Raw genomic sequence first — 26,476 nt, 5'->3', positions numbered from 1 at the left:
CCCCTTGTGAATTAAAACAAAAAAATGTCATCTCTCCCAAGATATTTTACACATTAAGCCTTTTGATAATTTATTTTGCCTTTTTAAAATCTTTTTTTAGATTTTTAAAAATTATTTTTCAGTTATAGTTGACATGCTATGTCGGTTTCAGGTGTACGACTTAGTGATTAGGCACTTATGTAACTTATGGAGTGATTACCCTGATGATGAGTCTGTTAATTGTAGAATGAATGACTTTGTCCTGGAAAAGAAATTTCAGGTGCAGACAGTCAGTGGGCGGGACATCCTTAACCTTTGCACTTGAAATTGTATCACCTCTCTGGTGTCTGGGAGAATTATGGGTTATGGCTCCATTTGCAGTCTGCCATCTGACCTTACTTAATTTCTAGTAACACAATAAAATTTTAGAATGACTAGTTAAGGGCTATATTGTTTAGAAATTTTATGATTGGATATACTTCTTAGAAATATTAGAGTAACTCTGAGCAATCTTTCAGCTTCAAGGAGAGAAAATTAAGGTATATTTCACTTTACTATGGCTACCATGGAATAAAAGCACATCTTAGTCTGAAAGTTAAGGTGAGGACTCAGCATCCCCAGTCAATGTGCAAGTTTTTATATCTTTTATTAACATCTTTCCTTTTATATTACCTACTCAAACTCCAGAGTCACCTTCATTCCCTTTGTTTTTATTTGGGAACACAAAGACACAATATTTACTTAATATCAAGATATATATACAAGATGGAGCGAGGGCATTCACTAAGCACAAAAAGCCAAGTAATATTTTTTTAAAAAATTCATATCGGTCAGCAATTATCTGTAGGAGGGTGATAAATTGATTCTCTTAAATCCAATTTCTTCTCTATATCCCCAAACGTCACCACCTTATGTCAGCTCTCAGGAACCTACCTGATCTCCAGGCCTCCAGCCTCATACACTTCTAATACATTCTTCACCATGACACCAAAGTGATTCTTGTAGAGCATAGAGCCAATTCAGGTGCTTCTTACCTAAAATACATTGCTGGCTCCTGCATATCTTCAAGATAATCAAGGTTCCTCAGGTTTGGCCCTCCTAGGACACTATGGCCTTTCTGAAAATATGTAATCATTCAAAGACAATTGCTCTCTCATCTTTCTATATATGTATATTAACCTACTGTCTGGAAATCTCTATCCCATTTTCTCTGCCTATCCCTCTCTTGTCTTTTTTTTAAATTAAATTTTTTATTTCATTTACAGTGGACATACAATATTATATTAGTGTCAGGTGTACAACATAATGATTAGACATCATCTATATAGCTTATGGAGTGATCACCCCAATAAGTCTAGTACCCATCTGACACAATATATCATTATTGAAATATTATTGACTGTATTCCCTATTACTTATCTTTTAAGAACTGTCTTAGGAATGCATTCATTTCTTCATTTACCCATCTCTTTATTTACTCAATAAATATTTGGTAAGTGCCAATGATATGCCAGATACTTTGCTTAAGTTTGGGGACACAAAGATAGATAAGAATAGAGAAGGTCCTGGCCCTTGGGGAGCTTAGAATCATGGGAAGTGGAGATAAATAATACGTGCTTTCTTATTAAAATCACACAAATATATACACCAAAAAAATTCCCAAACCAATGACAACTCTTAAAAAAACTACAAATGAGAATTGCGTTACCGGATACAGTCTTGTTTAATGGGTATGACCATTATCCGCATTTTCTGTCTGAGGAAGTTTAAGGTTTGGAAAGGCAAAGCAAGTTTCCCACGTTCCCACAGCTAGTGGATGGAGCCGGGGGGAAAGGGGAGACAAAGGTGTAAGAACAACCGAGGAATAAATAAGTAAAGTGTATTCATAGGAGCGAGCAGACAATTTTGACTGCAGCAAAAAAGTTCAAGTTGAGACAGGAAAGCAGGTTAAGGCCAAAAAGTAGTGCAGTTCCCACTTATCTGGGGGGGGGGGGGGTATGTTCTAAAGCCACCAGTGGATGCTTGAAAGCATTGGTAGTACCAAACCCTATATACACTATGTTTTCCCTCTATATACATACTTTTTCACTTAAAGAAGCACGTTATGACTTTTCTTTGGCATATCTGAACTGCCAGCATCTCTACTCTTGCACTTTGGGGCCATCAGTAAAATAAGACTGACTGAACACAAGCACTGATAGTGGCAGCGATCTGATAATCCTGGCTGGCTACTGAGTGACTCATGGGTAGTGGAGACGCTGGACAATACAAAGGGATGACTCACCTTCTAGGGACAATGCGATATTTCATTACTCTACTCAGAATGATGCGCAATTTAAAACTTATGCATCGTTTATTTCTGGAACTTTCCACTTAATATTTTTGGACCATGGTTAACTGTGGGTAATTGAAACCACAGAAAGCGAAACTATGGATGAGGTGGGATTACTGTACAAATTTGCATCGAAGACCAATACGTATGTTTAAAGTCAGAGCTCCAAAGTGGCGAATGCTCTTTGCGTCTTTTAGCGCCTTACACATACGGTGATGCAAACAAAGCCTTCCTCTGTGCACCTCACCTGCACCCTTACCATGTTCTTCCTTTCTCTTGGAACCCTATCAAGAGTCTTTACTCCTCATCTCCAGATCCTTACTCTCTAGAAATCTGCCAATAATCCTTCCTAGCTCAACCTCCACTTCCAAGCAATGTATAAGTTCTGATTATTTTAATTCCAACCTCTTTCTTGAGTCTTTCCTTTTTCTAGTCCTTCTGCTACTTTTCTAGTCCAGATTTTTCAAATCACTAGCCTCTCTCTCGTGGTTTGTGGCAACAGCAGCCTAACTGGTTCCCTCGCTTACAGCCTTTCCTCCTTTCAAATGCATACTCCTGTCTGGTGGCCAAGTAATCCCTTCAAACATGGTTACCAAAGAATCCTGTGCTTCCTGCCCACCTTCCTGCACCATCTCTCAGCACCTCTGTCTCACTCTGTAAGATATCACAGCACCAAATTATTTGTGGCTCACATAAAAATTTAAAGTTTCTTTTATTGCACACCTCTTGCACTCATGATATTTTTTTCTTCCTGAAACACCATAAACTTCTTTTCATATCCCCGGGCCCTCTCCTACCCTCCCAGCCCCACACCACTTCTTTGTCTACCTAACTTTTGTTCTGTCCTATACTCAGCTTCTACCCCACCCCCTCTTGGAAGCCCCCAGCCACAGGAACTCCTCTCCTGGCTGGGGCTGGACGCTCCTCCACCCGCTCCCATTGCACCGTCTGCATACCTGTATCTCCAATATGCAACACTCCTCTTGAATATTATTTGTTTACCTCTCTCCCCCACTAGACTTGGGGGGACTCTTTGAGGGAAAGATGCCCTCTTCTTCACCTGAGTACCTCCAGGGCCTGCTCAGGACTGGCAAACAGAGCGCCACCCTTTCAAACTCCTGCATCTGCTTTGTCCCCTGTCACTGCAGCAGCCTCTCTCCCATTCATTTGGAAACTTTTAGCTACAATAACAGCCTAAAAGTTCCCAAATGGCTCTGATCCTACAAGCCCTTCCCCCTGATGTTGGTCATCTTTTTTGCTCAGTAACTAGGCTGCTTTTGTCACAAACCAGGGAAGGTCGGCTAATACCTGAAAATCTGGACTAGCAATGTAGCAGAAGGGCTAGGATGCTTTGTATTAATTTTCCAGGGCTGCCGTAACCAAGTACCACAGACTGGGTGGCTTGACCAACAGAAATTTATTTCCTCACAACTCTGCAGGTTAGAAGTCTCAGATCGAGGTGTCAGCAGCATTGGGTTCTTCTGAGACTTCTCCTTGGCTTGCAGATGGCTGTCTTCTCCCTGTATCTTTACGTGATCTTCCTTCTGTGTATGTCAATGTATAAATTTCCTCTGCTTAAGCTCCCCAGTCATTTGGATTAGGGCCCCACCCTAAAGAGCTCATTTTAACTCAGTCACTTCTTTAAAGACACTACTTTTAAGTACAGTCACATTCGGAGGTACTGGAAGTTAGGACTTCCACACATGAATTTTGGAAAAACACAATTCAGCCCATAGCATGCCTCTTACTCATGGATACCTACCCCCAAATTTGCTGCCCTCATTTGCAGAGGAGTAGGTTATAGCACCCTGGCTCCATCCCTCCCTCTTGTTGAAGTTCCATTGTGATCACTTTAGGTCTGGATTTCTTAGAGCCCATACTTGTGGCATCATTTTGTGTATGAAGTTCATCTCCATTGACATATGAGAACTGTGGAGAACTATTTCTTCTTCTATGTGATATATTCTCATGTTTGAATACATGACTTCCCATTTTCAATTACTTTTCTGAACCCCTGGAGAATGTAAGGTTCATATCATACATGCGAATGGACCATTGTGTGGTATAACTTGGCCATGTCTTGGTTTTGACACTTCAAAGAGATGTATATTTATGTATTGTTGATTTAGTGGTTTCAGATACAATGCCTTTTTGGGTCTCTTAAAATAAAGCATATTGCACACTATATATTTTTAAATGCTAAAATAAATAGAACCCCAAAGAAGTCATATATCAAGTAGGTGTCAAAGCCATTCTCAAATTCAAGTTTTCAGAATAGAAAGCCAGGGTTCTTTCCACTATATCACTAGTTTTTATTTACAAGGTTCTGAGAGTCAGACATATACTTATTTTAAAAGCATTTACTTTTATGAGCCTATGCTCATTTTATTAACTCATAATTAATTACTCTTTTAACATGTTTAAAATATTTGCTTATTTTAGAGGATATATGTTTTAAGTAAATTAAAATTTATAATTATGATTTATAATAATGTTTTGAATATTTTAACTTAAAAATTAAATATACTTATTTAAACCTATGCAATAAACTTCTAAAAATCTATTTATACTTTTTATAATTGTTATAATCTATAATTGTTATATTTTTTATTGAAACATTTTTATAAATTTTACATTTCATATCAATGTTTTTATATATAAATTCTTATAAAGTTCTTACAGAGCTAAGTGATAGTACTTGGAAGATGATTTTTTTGATTGACAGTAGGGGAGGAAATCTATTTATTAAATTATAATAGAGATTTATAGATGCCTATTTCATAGCAATAAAACATTGTCATTAACAAAACATTATATTAGTGCTTATTATGTACGTTTCTTTGGGTGAACCAAATCTTAATCCTCCAGATTAGCTTGTGATGCCTGTTTTACCTTTGGGGAAACGGAGGCTTAGCAAGATTCAACAGCTTACTAGTGATCTCAAAGCTAACAAGCTATGTGGCCAGAATTTGATCCCATGCCTCTGACTCCAAGTTATTGTTTCACTATGACACCAGTGAAGAAATTACAGGACAAAGCTATAGTCAGCAATTACTCATTAAAACCAGGGACACATTGAGTACAGACACTTTAAGTCAATGAAGCCCATAAAAAGGGTTTTGTTTTCCTTTGATTGGTCATCTGACACTGAGTTAGTTAACCTCTGTGGCCATTAGTTTTTCATCTATAAATCTGAGGTTAATTTTGGCATCATCCTCATGAGTTTGCTGTGAAAAAAAAATGAGTCATGTGTGTGTACATACATGTGAGCGGTAGCTATGCAAGCCGGTCCAATCCTTTTGAAAAGCAATAATTAGGTAGTTAAGTAACAAGAGCCATAAAAATGTCCATTATCTTTGGTACAGGAACCCTACTGCTGGAAATATATTCCAAAGAAATGATTCAAAAGACAAGAAAGTAGACCTGGCTGGTGTGGATTAGTTGGTTGAATGTTGTCCCATACTCCAAGAGGTCGCCATTCCATTCCTGGTCAGGGCACATGCCCGGGATCCTCAGTAGGGGACATGTAGAAGGCAGACAATCAATGTTTCTCTCTCATTAATATTTCTTTCTCTCCCTCTCCCTTCCTCTCTCTCAAATCAATAAAAACACTTAAAAAAAGAAATGATAAAAAAAAGACAAACACGTATATTTCTCCAGGTGTTAATTACAGGGAAAACAGTTTGGTAGTTCTTCAAAATATGAAAAATATGGTTACTTTATGATATAGCATTTCCACTCCTATGTGTAACCAAGAGAAATGAAAACATACATCCCACACAAAAACTTGTACATGAATGTTCATAGATGCTGCATTCATAATAGTCCCAAAGTAGAAATAACTCAAATGGCTAAATAGATAAATAAAGTGTTAATATATCCATTCAATGGAATACTTTTGGAAATGAAAATAATAAAGTAATGATACATGCTATATCATGGATGAACTTTGAAAATATTATACCAAATGAAAGTCATAAAAGGCCACTTATATAAAATTCCACTTATATAAAATTTCCAGGATGGGAAAACATATAGAGATAGAAAGTAGACTAATGGTTGCCTAGAGCTGGGGAAGGAAACAGAAGTAGTGAGTGACTGCCAATAGGGAAATGTCTCTTTTGGCAGAGGACAAAAATATTCTAAAATTACATTGTAGTGATGACCACACAACCCCATGAGTATAAAAGAAACATTGAATTGTCTACTTCAAATGGTGAATTGTATGGTACATGAATTGTATCAGTAAAACTGGTTTTTTTTTTAATTTCAAAAAAAATTTAGGAAGAAAAAATGAAACCAATCCAGCTGTCTATCAAGATATCAAACACATACTATATTCTGTTGATGGAACATAATGTAGTCATTACATATTATAAATCCAAAGATCATGTGACAACACAGAAAATATGTCACGTGGTATTAAGTAGTATAAGAGTGAGGTACAAAGTGGTGTTGTACCTAAATGTACATGCATTTGGATAAAGGCTGGCAGGAGACTCAGAGACAAGATAGTATGGGGAAGAGAATGTGCCTCCTTTCAGAAGTCCCTTTAATTTGCTGTATCTCGAAAGCACTTATTTTAATGTACTTTGTAATCGTAGCCTTGTGGTAGGTGCAGGTGGTACTGAAGATGCATAAAACAGAGAGAAGGAAGGAAAGAGCACAAGGGACATTTTAAAAAGCAGCATGTAAAACGTCCAAGAAATGGAAATTTAAATGCACATATTTAGCAGGGCATTTAAGGAGAAATTGGTATCGAGGGAGGTGCTGAAGAATGTAGAAGCAGGCCAGGCTCTAACAGGATTCTGCCCAGAAAACTTAAAAACTGGAATGCTTATAAGTATGCTCTTCCCTGTGACCTGCTTTCACTATCAAGTGTTGAGGGGAGGGGATTTTCATATACCGGAGCTGGTGTGGGTCTGTGATAAAAACCCAAAAGGAAGTTGGGATGCTTAGCAGTATGCACAGTTTACTTAAGTTCACCAAAATTGTACTGGAGTGTGGAAAAAGGGAGGAAGTCTGGCCACGCCCGAGTGAGTCAACATTTAATGGCCCTCCACCCAGCTCCCCTCCCTTCCCAAGGCCACCTCACCTCTGTGTCTGTGTGCTTGACCCTAGCAAGGAATGAACACCAGCTGGGATGGGTGGGGCAAACCCAAAACCCTGTTGGTTGGCTTCAGTCAACAGGTTGGGGGCTGAGGCAGAGAGAGCAGGGACCAGCACAATGGCAACAATCTATACTACATTCTTTTTCAGGAACTTTCTCCTTCCCCAGTTCCCACTGAATGTCTGAAATATCCTTCAACATCCTAGGACCCAGAAATAGCTTGTGGCTTTTGAGAGGGGCAACTAAAGTGCTGTGTCAGCAGTTCTTGAAAAGCACTCTACAGAGGCAAGGTGCAGTTATTTTTGCTCTGGAGAAATAATGGGTGAACAGGCTGAGTTTGGGTAGAGGGATGACAATCCTTAAGGTAGAATCTGCTTCCATTTCAAAACAGAGCACACTAGTCCTAGGTATGGGGAAGAACGGGCAGTTGATGGACATCAATGGCCGTGTTTTCTATGGAGTATAAAATGGAGATTTCTATGAGAGGACATATTCTTTGCTTCAGAATTACTAGGAATGTATGAGCTGCCCAGTGATGCACGCCTATGAAGATGCCCCCTGGATGGATTCCACTGCTCAGTCAACTAGCTGAGCCGCCAGATGATCCCTGCAGCCATTCTTCCTCATAAGAATTCTAGATTATTTCTGTGCACCAGGAGTTGATCTTATATTTCAGGCACCAAAATAAACACTGAAGGTTGTAATTACAGTTCAAGTCTTTAACCACTTCTTTGGTCTCCTTTTAGGAATCCAGTCTTAGAAAAGTAACACCAGGTACCTTTGATGTGGAGATCTCTGAGCAGCTCTGTAGCTTCTCAGGATGGCTGACTTGCCTTTTCTCTCATTCTCTGTTATTCCACTTTGTCCAAGTCCTTCCTCAGCACCCACATTCAGCAACAGTGAGCTATATGTGCAGTGTCTAACACCAGCCAGTATCCACTCAACCATCCAAACAACAGCAACAAAACCCTGTGTGCAAAGCCTGAAATGAGGAAAGGAGATAGGGGAGGGGAAGCCCTATTTAGTAATAACTACATGCCCCTCACTACTTGGTGTTTTGCCTTTGAACCCATTTTTGCAGACATTTCCTTTCATGTATGGCCCAGAATCATCACATATTTTCCCACCAAACAAATAATTTCTAGGTGAGAAATCTATGTTTTGCAACTGCTGGATTGTTTTAGTCTTAAGAACACCCAGTGCAAATAGTATCAAGAGAATCTTTAACCTAAAGAAAATCAGGCTCACAACAACCTAAGAAAACTAGTTATGTGTTGCCATAGCAACTGGGCCAGTCTCAGGGTGAAGGGCCGAGTTCTTCAGATTCATCTACTGTGTCTGCAGATTGACTTCCTTGAAACAGAATCATGTGTCATAATCATCAAAACAGAACCTGTTATTTTCATTTAAAAAAAAAAAGTTGTAGTCTCAAGTTGATCTGCTTTGGCCTTTACCCTGGTGCCTTTCAATGTCTTTTTATCTCAGAAAGGTGGGACTTGGTAAGTGGATCCTTTGGAACGTTTATTCTTGCATTCACTAATATATTAGGGACCTGAGCCAGTGGGGTTTGATAGTAATTAAACTTTGATGGCTGGAACATGACCTGTGAAATGAGTTGCTGGTCTCTGTTTAACTCTGAATGGACAGAAATCCACATTGCTCAGAATCCAGCCATAAACCCCGCTTTCAGGAGAAGAAATCAGAGGTTTGAATGGCCTCTCCTGAGGGGTAAACTGCAGGGCCTCTTCCCCAGGAATTATGCTTTGCCTTTCTAGGCCACAGATATCTTCACAATTAGTCTCAAAATACCCTGTGAGATGTGTGTAAATAACACAAAACACATTTACAGGCTGGGCCACCCCGGTGGAAAGTACAAGTAATTTGCCCAGGTTAAAATAATTAGTAACAGCAGGGGTAGAGATTCCAGCGGGTCATTCTCCAGTCCTTTTCTAAGACTACTGAAAAAAAAATGTTTTCACTCAAGAAACATGGCCAATTAATGGACAGCAGGAGGTGAGGATGAGTCAATACTAGTGGATTCATTTTTAAAGGTCATTTTCATTTTAGGGGTTATTATACCTACAGTTAAATTCTTTTTTCCTATAACAAGCATCTTGATGTCTCCTCTAATAAGACTGAAGGAAAGTGAAAAATCTATATAATGAGATGGAGAGCTGAGGGTTGCAGAGAGCTGGATCTGGTAAGATGTTTGGAAATTAGTGACTATACTAGTACAAAGAAAGATTCAGCTGACAGAAGGAGAGTCATCTAACAGAAAGCACCTGCAGGTAGGTCTTAGTTTGTTTTGGCTGCTATAACAAAATATCCCAGGCTGGGTAGCTTATAAACAACATAAATTTTATTTCTTACAATTCTGGAGGCTGGATATCTGAGGTCAGAGTGCCAACATGGTCAGGTAAGGTCCCTTTTCCAAGTTGCCAACTTCTCATTGTATCCTCACATAGGAAAGGGGGCAAGCATGCTCTCTGAGACCTCTTTCGTAAAGGCCTTACATTCTAATACCATCACCTGGGGGCTTAGGATTTCAACCTGCAGACTTTGTGGGGACATGGACATTCAGACCACGCAATGTGTAAGACGTGTGTGTTGGATTATGAAGGATACAGAAATATTTAAGACACGAGCCCTGTCCTTGGTGCCCAGCAGAGAGTGATGGATACTCAAATAATAGTACCTGGATCCTGTGGTAGAAAGAAAGTTATTCTGACTCTATTCAGAAGTTGAGGAAAATAACGAAATATTTCTTAGGGAATCTGAGCTGGGCTTCATAGCACAAGTAAGTAATCATACGAAGATACTGAGGAAAGAATATTTTAGTAATCAGGAACAGAGAAAAAAAACCCAAACCAACATAGACTGGAGTCTGTTAAAAATCACTCATTGACCAGATATGGTTTGAGATTTGGATTAAATTGTGGGACAGAGTTGGAACTGAAGCACAAAAGGGCCACATTTTTTCAGGGTTCTGAAAAGCAGGTAGAGAACTTTTGAATTATATTCCACATAGATTCAAATGTTGAAAATCAGAAGTTAACTGTGATCATTGTTTTTATGCAATGAGATATTAGTAAAGTTATTTTTTTAATGTATTTTATTGATTTTTTACAGAGACGAAGGGAGAGGGATAGAGAGTTAGAAACATCGATGAGAGAGAAACATCGATCAGCTGCCTCCTGCACACTCCCCACTGGGGATGTGCCCGAAATCAAGGTACATGCCCTTGACCGGAATCAAACCTGGGACCCTTCAGTCTGCAGGCTGACGCTCTATTCACTGAGCCAAACCGGTTAGGGCAGTAAAGTTATTTTTATAAAAGGATTCACATAGTCTGATCTATGTTCTATGAAGATAGAACAGGTTAAACTGAAAATATTCTGCATTTATGTCAACATGTGTGTAAGTGCTGGAGGCACTATTGTGAGAAATGAGGAAATGGTTCCATCCACCAGGAAAGTCAGCCAAATCCCTGAAATCTCTCTATTCCCTTTCTTATAGGAACAGCAATGGAAACCTTCGATGTACAACAGCATAACTCCAGTCTGCTTTACAAGCCCTCTGATTGAGAAGCCAATTGGCAAAGTAAGAATGAATCCATTTCTTGTTGAACAGTATGATTTTAGCCTATTAGCTATTATTTCTTTTTTTCTTCAGCTATTTGGGAGACATAATCAAGTGAATCTCATATAAGTGGCTGGTAAAATCCAATTTTGAGCTATTTGGTTGGCCCTTGTGGCACTTGCCCTATACAAAATGTTGAGTAGAGAAAATGTTGATCTGAGATTCCCTTATCTCTGCTTTTGCTCCCATATCCATCCTGATGTCCTCCCAACTTCCCTTATTATCCTGGTTTCTCAGGTCTTTGATTTAACTTGCCCTGTTTGTCAAAACTTGTTAGAAGGAAAGAAGGTGCTTTTAGTCATTTACATTGTAGGGGAGGAGAAAGCCATTTTCCTCTACTCTCTTAGGTTCAGTGCCTGGGGCAATGCAAATTAAACTGAAAAACAAAAAGAGATAAATGGGAGAAAAGGCTTATTACTGTGAATAAGGAGGCCTTTATAGAAAAGGAGTGAAGGCCCACAGAAGTAGTTATATTTGGGACTTATATGCCATTTTAACAGAGAGCGATAAACTATGGAGAAGTGACAAGAGGAAGAAAATAGGTTTGAGGCTTCTTGGGCCATTAAATTGTGAGGTGAATATATGGGGAAAGTTCATGGAAGATAAGTGATTTAGTAAGGCTTGTTACACAGACTCAAGTTGGTTCCTTTTCTATTGATAAGAGTCATCTCTGGTGGTCAAGAGTCCTCATCCTCTTGGTATAAGGGAGGAAGATACTGCTACAAATTTATGTTACCTTTACAAAGGGAAATGTATGCCCTGTTTTTAGACAGAATGGGGAGAGCAGAGAGCTTTTCCTGCATCTGCTGTTTCTCAGTTGCCTTTGTTACCAAACAAGGGCCACTCCTGTATGCACATAGGAGTCAAAATTATGACACTGATCTTAGAGTAAAAAAAAAAAGAGTGATTTATTTAATGCTGAGTCAACTCAGAGAAGACAGGAGGCGCCATTGAAATCTGTCTCCCGCATTAGGGGATCTGGACAAGTTTTAAGGGTTAGGGAGAATAGGGAAACATGAGGTAATGCTAGTGGGGTAAGTTTTGATTGGAGGGTTTTGGAACTTGACCAATTATGGTATAGGGTGTGGGGCAAGAGAAAGCACAAAGGAATTCTGGTCTGGCAGAGTTTGATTGGTCAGTGTTTTGATTTATCCATATTTGATCCATGAACCAACTCTTCCTCACTGAAGGTACCTTGCTTGGTAGAGGGCTCCAGTGGACAAATTTCTATCACTTGAATTCTGTAGACTAAAGATTCTTGGTTCTGGTTCATCCTGAGGGCAGGGACGGCACATACACAGTGCTGTTTCTATAAAGTAGCTCAGATTGAATTAATTGCCAATCTGCTTTAAGGGAGCAGAACCAGTTTTAAGCTGGTCAGTGTGATTCCTGTGCTGTTTCACCTTCATCTCAAAATAATCCTTATGCCAAAGTGACATATTTTGAGGTGGTATATTCTGATCCCCTTCAACATATTAGTATGAAATCCAGCCACAATACTACCTCTTTCAAACAGATTAGTTATTTAAACTCTTTTGTGGGAGATGCCTCTAGAGGAGAAATTATGGATTTTTGCCTGAACTGCTAAAATCATGTCCATTAGTCCCACCATGGAGCGTAGAGCCACATGATAAGAGTATGGGCACTCTGGAGCCAGCCTGCCTGGGGTCAAATCCCAGTTCTATCACTCACTGGCTATGTGACTTTGAGCAAGTTACCTGTATAAAAAGAACATCATAATATTACCTGTTCCTGGGACCAGGATTAAATAATTTAATATAAATTCACAAGAACAAGTATTTTTAAAAATATATATTTTTATTGATTTCAGAGAGAAAGGGAGAGGGAGAGAGAGATAGAAACTTCAAAGATGATAGAGAATCATTGATTGGCTGCCTCCTGCATGCCCCCTACTGGGGATTAAGCCTACAACCCGGGCATGTGCCCTGACAGAGGGGGATGAGGGGATCAAAGTGTGATCTCCTGGTTCACGGGTCAACTTTCAAGCACTGAGCCACTGGGGTCAGGCAGAACAAGGATTTTTTTAAACTTATTTTGTTCACTATGTATCAAGAACTCAACACATGATGCAAATGAACTTAATGAATGAATAAATGCAAAACAATACACATAGTCAGCTTAGAGGAAACACATCCTCAATTTGCTTATCTCAAGAAATGGGAGCTATAGAAGGTGGTGTCCTATGTGAGGAAGAGAAGTAAAACTCTGGCCAGTATATCAAGGACACTTTCCAGGCACACCTCAACAGAAGGACCACAGTCCACCTGGATACCCACACTTTCCTGTCCTCTGCTACAGTCCTGCATCTCTAGACCACACATAGTCCAGCCACTAGGATGAAACATAGTCATGATAGGGACAAGTCAAAAACAAACAATTCTTTCAATAGGGCTTTCTCTCCAACTTATAGATACATGTGGGCAGAATCTGAGTTTTTGCCATTTTTCTCAAAGAAAATGAATCTGTTTTTCCTGCAATTCCTGGTAAATTTGCCTTGGTGGCAAGTCGGGCAAGGCAGCTGTCTACAGAGTGCGAGGTCCCGGCTGCACAGGAAGCCTCCTGGCAGTGCTGTCAGCACTGCTGACATGTTGCAGGCATAGCAGGGGAGTGACCCAAGCCGGGACTGAGTTTCTGTGAGGTCTGCACTTCCCCTCTGCTGACTGCAGTTCAAGTGAGAGGAGTATCATTTGGCCAAAGATTAAAACAACAAATAATCAAAACACGCCCTGAACATCACAAAGTGTGTTGGAAACCGCTCTGACACTCACTCTCTTGCCCTTGCCTCTGTCCCTTGCAGCCCCACCTCTTCTGATTTTGTTTATATAGATTCTAAATGGACCACCACTTTGTTAGAACAGAAAGAAGCCATTTCAAAGGCTGAAGTCAGAAGTCAATGAACCCCAGAGGGTCTCTTTTGACTAAACTTTATTTTCATCCAATAGACAGCCCTGGCTTTTACTCCGTGTTCTCCTAGACCTGATCAGACACTAACAGCAGTGTAAGAAGGGTAGGAAGAGGGTTTTGGAATGCTTCTCAGAGAGCAGAAGGCACTTAAATGCAGTATGATCATTCTTGGTTTAGTGATATTTGCTGTGGATTCTCAACTCTCCCTCGCCTGCCAGGGCAGAGTTAGCAGTAGGTGTCTGTGAGTGACACCAGGACTGTCTTGGGTTGAGTGGGACTGCTCCCAGAGGATTTTCTTGTTCTCTTTTCTCCCCATAGCTCTGGCTTCTGGGCATAATACTCTTGCTTAAAATACACAAATGAACTCACTTTGCAATCAGCTGTTATCTATCCACCTGGAGATGAAAAATGATGCTGAAAATGTAAGCAAAGTCAAGCTTTAATTACAGGGGTCAATGGAAGGCAGCATTTGGGGTGGATAATTGAAACCTGTAATTAATCTGCTTAGAATTCAAACTCTCTTTCTCACTGTCAAGAAGCTTTCTGAAGGGCGAAAGGCTGTAAGCTGGACCCAGATGTGATTTCTGTCACCCAAATTATGGTGCCGCAAACTGAACCAGGGAATAATGTTTCCGCGCTTTGGGGGCAGGAAAGGTGTGAAAACCCCCGGCTGGAAAACAGAGGATTCCAAAGTGAGCTCATGATAGGAAAAAGGATATTATGGAGCCAGTTCCAGTCTTACAACTAAGCCACAACTTTTTAAAATTAATCAGCGGTTCTCAACCTGTGGGTTGCGACCCCTTTGATGGTCGAACGACCCTTTCACAGGGTCGCCTAAGACCATCCTGCATATCAGATATTTACATTATGATTCATAACAGTAGCAACATTACAGTTATGAAGTAGCAACGAAAATAATTTTATGGTTGGGTCACAACATGAGAAACTGTATTTAAAGGGCCAGAAGGTTGAGAACCATTGAATTAATGGTTATGATGATGATAGGAATAAAGGAGAGAAACTTCTTAGAGCAAAGAGGGGAAGCCAGGGAAATCATTGGGCCAAGCAATGACTGGAATATGTGGTTTTCCACCCTTGAATTAAGAGGACTTATGTGTTTTATTTTACATAATTGGAGTCAGAACCTTTTGAATGGAGCATACAAATTTATGTAAATAAGAATGCAAATGTTAAAAATACGTGTCTTGGGATCTCCAGGGGATGACCTGGCAGCTAGTAAATATTGTGTGGTGAAAACTCAAAATTAACATATTCCCCCAAATCCCATAATGTTATAACTGGAAGACTTTCTTGGTAATTTATAGGAGATACCCTGGAGAATGAATTAAGACTGATTATTTTAATGTATTTGACAATAAGAATGTTACCCCCCCAAGAGCTTACACAGGGTAATGGTAAATGCAAAGGGGATTTCAGGATTTCAATAAATTAATGGCAGATTCAAAGCAGATGGTTGAAAGGGAATTAGACAAGGATGACAGAGACAAAAGCAGGGATTTAGGGAGGTAGGTAACATTAGAGGATGACATTAAATTCAACTACCAGGCTCTGCCACAAAATTCTCATTGGAGCTACTGGCAAGACAAGAGACTAGGCAAAAAGAAGCATTATTTCAACTCAGCAAAGCATTGAGCAGATCACACCAAGTCAGAACAACCCAGTGAAGTGCCATGACCTCCGGAAACTGCACAGAATACCAAGCAGATGGAGTTGTTTGGATTAGGAGATGCCCAAGACCTTGGCTATGCCGAGCTTCCTTTCCCAAAGTAATTTAGGTGACAGGTAAACTTGTCCTCAGTCAAAAGAAATGTAACTGTAACACATTATTTGATTTAACCAGAAGGAAATGGAGAGATAAATTGCCTTGAGGGATAGCAGTGTTATTAAATGGAAGGGTGGCTAAGAATGCAAACCAGGCTCCCTAGGCCTCCTGTATTTCTGGGAGCGTGAAGGGGAAACTGGAGGAGTGAGGTGGAAGTGACTGGATAAACAACAGATAAAAAGAAAGGAACTGGTGAACTCAGAATCAACAAAATATAGAGCTGCTATATTTCAAAATTGGGAGTCATCTGTGGGAAGAAAAGAAGTAGAGGTGCCCATTTTTATAGCTTAATTTTTAGCTCCTTTTAGCACTAGAGAATTTTTCTTTCCAAAGGAAAGTTTATCTTAGCAAACAGGGGGCATCTTGGGAGTAGTTTTGTAAATCGCAGCCAGTGGAGAATGATTGAATGTCATGGATGGGTCTGGAGAGAGAGCACCAATTCTATGAAAAGTACCCTGGGACTTAATATTTAGGGCTCTCAGTGACCCAAGAAGATGAAGAAACATCTTCTGTTACACCCATTAGGGTCCATGCCATTTCTTCCTGTCGTCTCTTTTCACAAACTAGTCTGTGGCCTCTGCTGCATCCAAACCCCCAAAATACTGAAAGTCAGGAATGGAATAATCAGAAGGTAATAATGCTGAGCAAAGCAAGCCACTATAATTCCTGCAGTTTTAGATAAACATAATTTTAATTTTTTGAGTGTGAGGGACCCTGATTTGACTGGATCTCTGTCTCTATGTATTTAGCTTTTGGTCATTGAAGCAAAAATACATTAAGCTTTGTATTTTTATTCTAGGGCTTTTGTGACAAGGTAGAAGAAAATTTCAAGTTAAGGGGTCAATTTTCTTCTTCTTATTGTTCTAAAATAATGAAGGTTTTAGCAGGGCATATGTTGACCCATCTGAAGAGAACATTTTTCAGCCTCCCTTGCAACTAGAAGTGGCTATATGGTGAGATTATGGCCAACGGGATGGGAACGGAAGTGATGTATGCAATTTCTGAGTCATGCCCTTTATAGGAAAAGCAGGCCACTCTTGCTGGCTGGAATACACATGTGGTAAGAAAGCTGGAAGATCAACCTTAGACCAAGAGAATATGACTGAGAAACCGCAATGAAGAGTTGGCATTTCTGACTCCATACAACTGTTGGCTGCTTGTGTTCAGACTGCTATTGCCTGGGACAGAAATCCACTTCCATCTTGTCTATACCACTACTATTTTGGCCATTGATACAGTTGCTTCAGTGGTATCCTAATGCACAATTAGAGCAGGGGGAGAGTGGGCCGCATGCTCCTTGGGAAGTCATTTAGAATCCAGCGAAGGTAGAAGGCAGAGCCTGGTATATTACATATCAGTTAAAGGAATGAAAATGTTGAGTTGCTGACACATATCTGTCAAATCAAGCCTGGATGAGAAGGAGAGATACAGAGACTAACTAAGGTGATGAGCAGAAGTCTGCTGAGCAGAGGACCCTGTCTTTCAGTTCTGAATGTAGTAAACACAGTTATCAATCATGTACTAAATTTTGAAAAACTGAGGCAAACAAATTTTTACTAAAAATACTCAAACTCAAGCACTGTAATGGAACCCATTCATTATCTGGTCAAATAACATTTCTATTAATACTTGTGTGTAGGATCTGTCATTTTATGAGATGAATAAATCATTTTATCATACCTTATCCTACATCCATTCCCCTTCTATTTTACATAAAATAATGTTATTTTTTAAAGACATTTTTATTGATTTCAGAGAGAAATGGACAGGGAGAAAGAGATAGAAACATCAATGATGAGAGAGAGTCTTTGATCAGCTGCCTCCTGAACGCCCCACACTGGGGATTAAGCCTGCAACCCAGGCATGCGCCCTGACCAGGAATCAAACTGTGACCACCTGGTTCATAGGTCAATGCTCGACCACTGAGCTATGATGGCTGGGCAACACTTATTATTTTGACTTAATAAGTTAGCCCTTTAAAGCATTAACTGTTGCACCCATTAGAGACCATGCCATTTCTTCCCACCATCTCTTCCCTCAAAGTGCCTGACACAATGACATGCATATAGTAGGCAGGTGGTGCTTGTCTATTGATGGATAAATGAATACAGAATCTTAATTTGTTATTCAGGCAGCTATTTTCATCTTCTCATCTTTGTTCATATGATTATTGAGGTAGTGGCCTACTATAACTACTGAAGACAAATAATTTTTAAAATCAATATCATTAACACTATTCTGTAAATATTAAATAACCAGAGGTGAGAATAGATTTACATTTAGAATCCTGGATTCTCACTACCACTGAAGCACAACTTAGGCTTTATTACATTAGGTTCAAAAGTGAGAGTTCATCTGGATAAGAAGTGCAGTCTGATGTACAAAGACAAGAAGTCTACCCATCCCAACATTGCTAACAGACTAGATGGCTTTATCAACAGGCTTTACATGCTCCAAAGAGTTGAAATAAGATTTAGCAAATATGTTTTCCGTACCTGGTTTAGCTCAGTGGATAGAGTGTCGGCCTGTGGAATGAAGGGTCTCCGGTTGGATTCCGGTCAAGGTCACATGCCTGGGTTTCTGGCTCAATCCCCAGTAGGGGGTGTACAGGAGGCAACCAATCAATGATTATATCTCATTATTGATGGTTCTATCTCTCCCTCTACCTTCCTCTCTGAAATCAATAAAATATATATAAAAAAAAATATGCTTACACCAATGGCAGTTCAATCTATGTCCTCCTGTAAGCATATAACAATACTTAATGCCAGCTCCCAAAGCCAGCAGAAAGTAAATGAAGTATGGACAATTAATATCTGTAGAATATGCTTCATTAGGTTTATAAAATTAATTTATTCAGAAATAGGCAAATACCCATATACTATAAAAATAAGAAGCAACAAACTTAAACACAAATCATTCTTGTTATTCTGGTCTTGCTCTACAGCTTATCTATAAAGGTTGAAGTAGATGGTACCACATGTATGGCCTGAATGCATAGATAGGATGTACTTGATGTTTAAATATTAGATAACTGATTATTAAAAGCCCTCCCCCATCACACACACACATAATCTCCACACCCCTACTATTGGAGACTACCCATTATCAAAGGGTCGTGGAGTCATATTTGTATTACAGAACTTTTGTTTATGCTATTCTTGTCTCAATGTGCTGACCCTTTTCCATTAACACTGCCCCAATTTGTCTCCCAGAACCCAGCTTGAAAATATCAAGTGGAACTTCTGATGGAAAATGCTAAGTAAAAATCTGTCCTGCTCTGTTAGTGACATAAAAAGAAACTTTACTTTGTCCCACCTGGGGATAGGAAAAAAGATGACCCATGATTAGCATACATACTCTCTATTCATATAGATAAAAAAAGTAATATCACTAAATTCTGAGACATTGTTCTACAGAGTTATCAGCAGAATTAATGCAGAATTTATGCAATATTGCTGCCTTTGGAATACTCTGGGTACCCTTGAGAAAGCCCAAGGAGAGGAAGCCCTTCTTGGAAATACTGCATTCTAAGCATTCTATGCCAGCCAAGCATTCACTAAGAAATAAACAGACATTGAATGCCATCCATGTGTGAGGCAGTGAGCTATAAATGGTAATCTAGGGCCCTTTGGTGTAAACATTAGCAGCAATAATAATTATTATAATACCTACCATTGTCTGAGAACTCAGGACCAAACTGACATAAGTTCTTCACATCTAGCCTCTCATTTCATCATTTTACTGGTGAAATCTAGAAAGGATAAAGGGCTTACTCAAGGTCACAGACTAATTAATAAATGGTAGAGTTGCTATCCCAAACCAGGCATGCCTGATTCAAGAACCTCTGCCCTAACCACCTGCCTTTTTATTTGGATGATTTCTTTTCTATTTCTATTTGAAATATAATCAAAGATTGCTGAGAGCACACAGAAGGATGCCTCCCAAAAAAGTATGACCTGGCTTATATTATGGGTCTCTCTGGCTACAGTTTTTCATTTTCATTTTCCAAAAGGCCCCAGTTATAAATAGCAACCCTGTGCAAGTGGGAAATAATGTGTGAGCATGTGGCGTTAGGTTGGCCCTTTAAAGGCAGTGGCTTTACAAAGAACTTTAAAAGGGGTAGGAGCTGCAAAGATATCACCATGAGGTGACTCCGATCAAAATAGTATTCCTCAGAAGCCATTCCGGATAACTTGTGTCCCAGTTTTTCTCCTCTGGGAGAAGGATGCTTGGTGCTCACAGAATCCATGAGGCTCTGCATTTAATTTTAAGAACTTTAATACCCGATGAAAAGTGATATTGTTAAAGTTCAACTTAACAAAAAGATAGAATAAAGCCTAAAATCTTCACTCGCCACTGATGCCTGTTAGATTTTTCATATAGACAGTCTGGCTGCCTGGTAAAATAAATGAGCACGAATGAAGTGAACAGAGAGCAGATTGCATAAAGGTTTATGGTCTGAAGAGCAGGGAGGTAATTAGTGGAGCGATGAACTCCCCAATTGTGTCTATGTTTTTAAAGGTCATTTCCTGCATTTTATGAGAGATGGGGAATTACACTGGGGGTCCCCATAGAACTTTGTGTTTACTATTAGGGGCATTTATTTTAACCAACCTTACTTTAGGGTTGGCTGAATGCATGTCTGTCTTTTGCAGGGGCTTGTAATCAGCTTGGCTGGGGTCTTGGGTGGAGCGGGATTGTGCCTTGTCCATTATTTATGTCCCCAAAGCACCAAGCATAATTATCTCCATATTGAAGCTGCTTGCTGAGAAGGAGAGGAAAGTGATAGAAAAAGAAAGGGAAAGACATTTTTATATTGTTGTATCTAAGATTGCCGTTTTCTGATTACCTGGGGTCAGGCTGCTTTAAGTGCCTTCTGAAACCTCTCTAATGAATAGCTTAGTGAATAAATTCAACTTTACCTTAAAAGATGTTTGCTTACAGAATATATATAGTTATTCTGATATCAGAGAGGAAGGGGGAGGGAGAGAGAGATAGAAACATCAAAGAGAGAGACTCATTTATCAGCTACCTCCTGCACGTCCCCTACCGGGGTTCGAGCACGCAACCGGGCATGTGCTCTTGACCGGAATCAAACCTGGGACTCTCTAGTCTGCAGGCCGATGCTCTGCCCACTGAGCCAAACCAGCTAGGGCCACAATAACTTTTAAAAGGCTCTATTCATTTGCATGAGGCAGAAACTGCAATTTTTACACTAAGAATTTTCAAATAGAATCAGCCATAAGAGGCATGTTGAGATTAAAACAAAGTAGAAGAGCGAGGGGGAGAGAGAGAGAGGAAGTTGTTTCCTTCCTTCACTGCACCAGTGAAAGTGATCTTGCCAAGGTCAGCAGGAAAATCCTAACAGCTACACCCAGAGTACATTTCCATTCTTCTCTCACTTGATGCCATTGACCTCTTCTTAAAAGTTGTTCCTCTCTTGGCTTCTATGAGAGCTGTCTTCTAATTCTCATTTGACCACTGTCTCTTTTGCTATTTCATTCTCCCTCAACAATACCTCAAATTTTGTGTCCCCCAGTGTTCCATTCCTGGTACACTTTTTTTCTTTAAATCGATCTCTCTCCCTGAGCAATGTTGTTTAGTCTCTTATTCCATTTGTTCAACATGGTCAAAGCTAAACTAATTAGCTTCTCTTCCCCTTCTTTTGATTCACCTGCTCTACAAAATGTTCTGTTCCTCCTCTCTCAATGAATGTTCCTACCTTATACCCAACAATTCAAGCCAGATACTTGGGCATCATCCATAATTCTCCCATCTCCCTCATCCATTGAGTCTGCACCCAGTTCACATTATTCTAAATTCTTAACATTCACCCTCTCCTTCCCCATTGTGATTGCTGTGATTACGGCCTTCGTCATCTCTCATCCGGTTACTGATGAGCCTTCTAACTGTTTTCTGTATCTTCACTCTCACCTATTTTTTTCACCAATACCTCACCAATACCACTACAGAGTTTTATCCTTTCAAATTGCAAATATGATCAAGATCCTTACTTGACTAAGAGGTAGAGTGGCTCCCTATTGACTAGTGAGTTAGTCTAAATCTCTCTGAATAGTAGAGTGAGGCATGTGTGATATACCTACCTCATCACCCCTCCCCAGCCTCAGCTCCCTTTGTACATTCTCTCCAATCCTACATACTACTCTCCACTTCATGACTTTGTGCCATTGTGCATGCTGTTTCCTCTACTTGTTCCCACCTCATTCCCTTCTCTTCTTCAAAGTCTCTCTTACAATTCACTTCCACTTCTCTCCCACCCCTTCTTCAACCTTTATTCCAAGTTAAAGCTGTATTTTATATGTTTTCTTTTGCAACATTGCTCTTACCTTGTTGAAAGTTTTTCCTTGTATTCCAACTCTTCTTAGTAATGGAGCACGTTTCTTATCTTTGTACTCTGCAATGTGTGGCTCAACGTATGTCATGCTACGCACTGAATGCTCTGGAAATCCTGTTTCTGCTTATGAATACCCTGTCTGTTCCTTTCACCACATACCCAGAATTCAAATCTCATACAACCCCACAACTTAGAACTTCTCTACCCACTTACAGATTTTAGAATTCTCTTGGCTAGTTACCTGACTCTAAACTTTTATGGATGGGGAAAGTTGAATACTCCTCACAGATGATTAATGCTGATGATTATGTTGGAGCTCATTATAAGAAAAGGAAAGATTTTTATCTGAGAGCATGAAGATAGCACCTTGGCCAATGTCAATTCCTCCCTATTAACTGACTAGAGGCCTGGTGCATGAAAATTCATTTACTGGAGGGGGGCCCCCCTTAGCCTGGCCTGCCCCCTCTCACAGTCTGGGAGCCCTCAGGGGTGGGAGGCAACCCAGCGATCAGGGGAAGACGATGTCCCCATCACACTTCTGCTGCTGCCACTTTGGCAGCACAAGTCTCGGTCGGCCCTGGTTACCTGAGCCTCGGGCGGCCCTGGGCAGCTGGGCAGCTGCCATCCAAGGCTTGCCTGATCCTCGTACTGGCCCTGGGCAGCTGGGGAGCTAAGGGGACTGGGGGACTCAGGAGGCAGGCACGCAGGAAGGCCGGACCTGCCTGGCGGCGGGCCCAGCCTTGCCAAGCACCTGTCGCCCTGGCGGGGCTGAGGGGACTGGGCACAACCATCTTGTGGTTGTGGGCGCTGCCAACTTTGATGGTGTGGAAGTCAATTAGCATATTCTCTCCTTATTACCCCATTTAGGGAATTCTACCCTATCTATTTTATTAAATAGCATTGCAGTGGGAGTTAGAACCACCTGCTGTACCTTTAGGAGCAAGAGTGATTGTGGTCAGTGTTTCCAGATGCTCTCTGTACAGAGAGAAGAAAAACTGGTTTCTGGCTCCAGCTTGGGCTTTTGCTAGGAGGTCAGTCATGAGAGAAAGTTTGGTCTTTTGTACCTTAAGAATATCTAACCAGTTTTAAATTAGGCATTCTGATAGGGAAACACACAGTGTAAAAAGATGAGAGTTTTTTACATATGAATTCAAATATCCCACAAAGAAGAGTTTGTAGCACTGAAATGTACATTCTATAGTATTAGTCAATACTGGTATTTGTAATAATAAAATGTAGTGATATACTTATTTTAGAGGAGATAACATATAAAAAACAAAGAATCCTCGTACAACTCCTTACTATGATAAAAATATACATTTATAATTATACTAGAGGCCCAGTGCACAAAATTTGTGCACGGGGGTGGGCGTCCCTCAGCCTGGCCTGTGCCCTCTCGCAGTCTGGGACCCCTTGGGGGATGTCTGCCTGCTAGCTTAGGCCTGCTCCCCGTGGGGATTGGGCCCAAGCCAGCAGTGGGATATCCCTCTCCAAGTCCAGGAGCCCTCGATCCTTACCGCCTACCTGCTCACTGCTCCTTACTGCTTGGCTCACTGCTCCTTAGTACTGCCACAGAGGCGGGAAAGGCTCCTGCCACCGCTAATGCACTCAACAGCTGTGAGCCCGGCTTCTGGCACTGACCACCAAGGGGCAGCTCCTGCATTGAGCGTCTGCCCCCTGGAGATAGTTATCTTATCCACTGTACCCTCTCAGTCTTTCTACTGGATAGACAATTGCATTACTTTCCATCTTTCCTTGTGTAAAATGGATTCTAGGCCCTTTAGCATCATGGTCACTGTTTTATAAACACAAGCATATAACTCAGCCTTGTGTTTCCACTCTTCCAACAAAGCTAATATGGTTCTATGCTGTGTGAAATGTATAAAAACCCAAAGTGGGGTTTGCCCAAGGACAGTGACCATGGTAAACTATATCTCTACTGTCCTGTATTCACTCAGTTGGTTTTTAAACTTGAATTTAGAACTTTGTACTTACCTCAGTTATATTTTATCTTATAGTTTACTAGGGGCCCAGTGCATGAATTCGTGCACCTTGAAAGGAACTGTGGGCCATGAGGCTGTGGTGGGCACGGGGGTGGGTCTCGGCCCATCCTCCATGCCCCTGCCCAGCCCCTCCCACCCCGGCCCCAGGTCCCTATCTGCCTGCAGCCCTGCTCCCTCCACCACTGCTCCCACGCATTGATGGTGCCAGCCCCACTTGCACCCGCTGATGGCACAGAGCAATTGGGGCCAGCACCAGCAGCGGGTGCAAGTGGGGGCTGTGCCCTCAGGGGTGATCAGAGCCAGCAGCTGCTGCTCACACCTGCTGAAAGCACTGAGCAATTGGGACCAGTGCCGGGTGCTGGCAGCGGGTGTGAGCAGGGCTGGCGCAGGCAGTGGGTGTAAGAAGCGGCTGGCAGCCCCGATCGCCCCTCAGGAGCAGCGGGAAGTGGAGAAGCCCTGAGGGGCGATCAGGGCCAGTGCTGGCAGCAGGTGTGAGCACCAGGCGGGACCGCAGCACATGGGAGCAAAGAATTTTCAGTAACTACCAGAGGCTCACTCCAATGACAGTGACCAGCATCCTGCCTTGGTCTGGTGCTTCCTCTCACCTGCTCCACCATCCCGCCCCAGCCGATGCCTGCCGTGTTCCGTGCTCTGCCCTCTGCTGCCGCCACCCGCCATGTTCCATGCATGCCCCCGGTGGTCAGCAGCACATCATAGTGACCGGTTGTTCAGTTGTTCCACCGTTCGGTCTATTTGCATATTAGGGGCTTATATATATAGATTGTTCTAGCATGATAAATATTTTTAGGATCAAGATTCTGCCATCTAAAATTTGTTTTTCCTTTGTATTCATAATGTTTGCCATGTATTAAACCATCCCATGCTTAATGGATTAAAACAATAATTTGGCTCCTAATTCTGTGTCAGAACTTAGGCTGTGCTTAGCTTAGTGCATCTTTGGGACTTGATAGGCTTTTTCATATATCTTTAGTCAGCTACAAGGCCAGTTGTGGGCTGGTGGGTCTAGAAGCACCTCAGTTGAGATGGTAGGTCTCTATTCTACATGTTTTCTCATCCTCCAACAGGCTAGCCTAGGCTTGTCCACATGTTGAAAGAAGGGTCCCAAAACAGCGAAAGAAAGGCCCCATAAGTCCTATCTCAGGACAGGAACATTATTATTTCCTCCATATTCTATTGGCCAAAGCAAGTCCCAAGGCCAGAGGCCTTCAAAGGCTGGGGAAATAGACTCCATCTTTTTGTAGGAGGAATGTCAAAGTCACTTTACAGAGGACCTCGATATAAGAAAGCATGGTAATTGTGTTCATTTAAAAATCTACCATACCCTTAGGGTCATGGCATTTATGACCTTAAGAGTATGGTAGATTTTTAAATGAACACAATTAGCCTCTCTTTGATCAATGTTTTATATGCAGGTAATCAAAATTACCCTTTAAAAATTTATAGGAATTTCAATTTATTACGATTTTATAATAGAGTGCTATACTATTTTGCTCTTACAATCTAGTTAGGCAACCATAACAAATACACTGTAAACAGTAAAGCAAAAGTTTACATGCTAAACTATTCTGTTCTCTTTCTAAAGAGGCAGAATTTAGAGAACCAAGAGATCTACAGGGGCCACCACCAGGAAAGTACTGTAGAAGAGTTTAAACTTGATCTGGATTTGAAAAATAAAAACAAATAAGGCTAGAATGCATATTGGGAAAGAGACATGAGGAAGCATTCAGATTAGGGATTAGCATGTGCAAAAGCATGCAGAATCTGAGAGTAGACTGGAGTGACAATATTGAGGAGTTTCTCAGAAGAATGAGTGGTAAACGAAAGAATGGTTAGGTGGCAAAGGATCTGTAATAAAATTGAGAAAGCAAAAGTAGGAATTTTTGAATTTGATTTTGTTAGCAGTAGTGAACTATGGATGGCTCTTGAGACCAAAGATAATGTGATGAAAATTTTTGCACAACCAGCCTAACATTAGTTTGAATGGGACATTTTTATGTTTTTGGAATCAGTGAAACCATTGAGAAGAGCTTGAGAGCTTTTTTTTATTCCTGATTAAAACTAAGTACCTGATACCATTTTCCCTAAGGTAGTTAAAAAAAAGACTTAAATAATTACCCTGCCAGTAAGTTTCATTTCTGCCAATTTAAGGAGCAGACAGAAGGTTTCAACATCTGGAAAGAGGTGAATATGCTCTTTTTATTAAAGAGAAGAAAAGGAAATGTAACTAATTCTGCTTAAATTGGAGTCATATAGGTCATGTGTTCGG

The 26,476-nt window shown here is 40.7% G+C and overlaps 1 protein-coding gene across 2 annotated transcripts in view; it reads left to right on the top strand.

The window, feature by feature from the left end:
- RASGEF1B (RasGEF domain family member 1B) overlaps positions 1-26,476 on the top strand; it is a 523,636-nt gene that overhangs the window by 356,050 nt on the left and 141,110 nt on the right. For both annotated transcript variants that reach the window (XM_036337557.1, XM_036337553.1), the window contains one exon: positions 10,938-11,021. In XM_036337557.1, the coding sequence (XP_036193450.1) occupies positions 10,938-11,021 (84 nt within the window). The remainder of the gene's footprint in view (positions 1-10,937; positions 11,022-26,476) is intronic.

The sequence above is a fragment of the Myotis myotis genome, unplaced genomic scaffold (genome assembly GCF_014108235.1).
Source record: "Myotis myotis isolate mMyoMyo1 unplaced genomic scaffold, mMyoMyo1.p scaffold_m19_p_1, whole genome shotgun sequence".
Taxonomy (NCBI): domain Eukaryota; kingdom Metazoa; phylum Chordata; class Mammalia; order Chiroptera; family Vespertilionidae; genus Myotis; species Myotis myotis.
The sequence above is the reverse complement of the archived record's forward strand: the minus strand, read 5'-3'. Positions and strand labels throughout refer to the sequence as shown.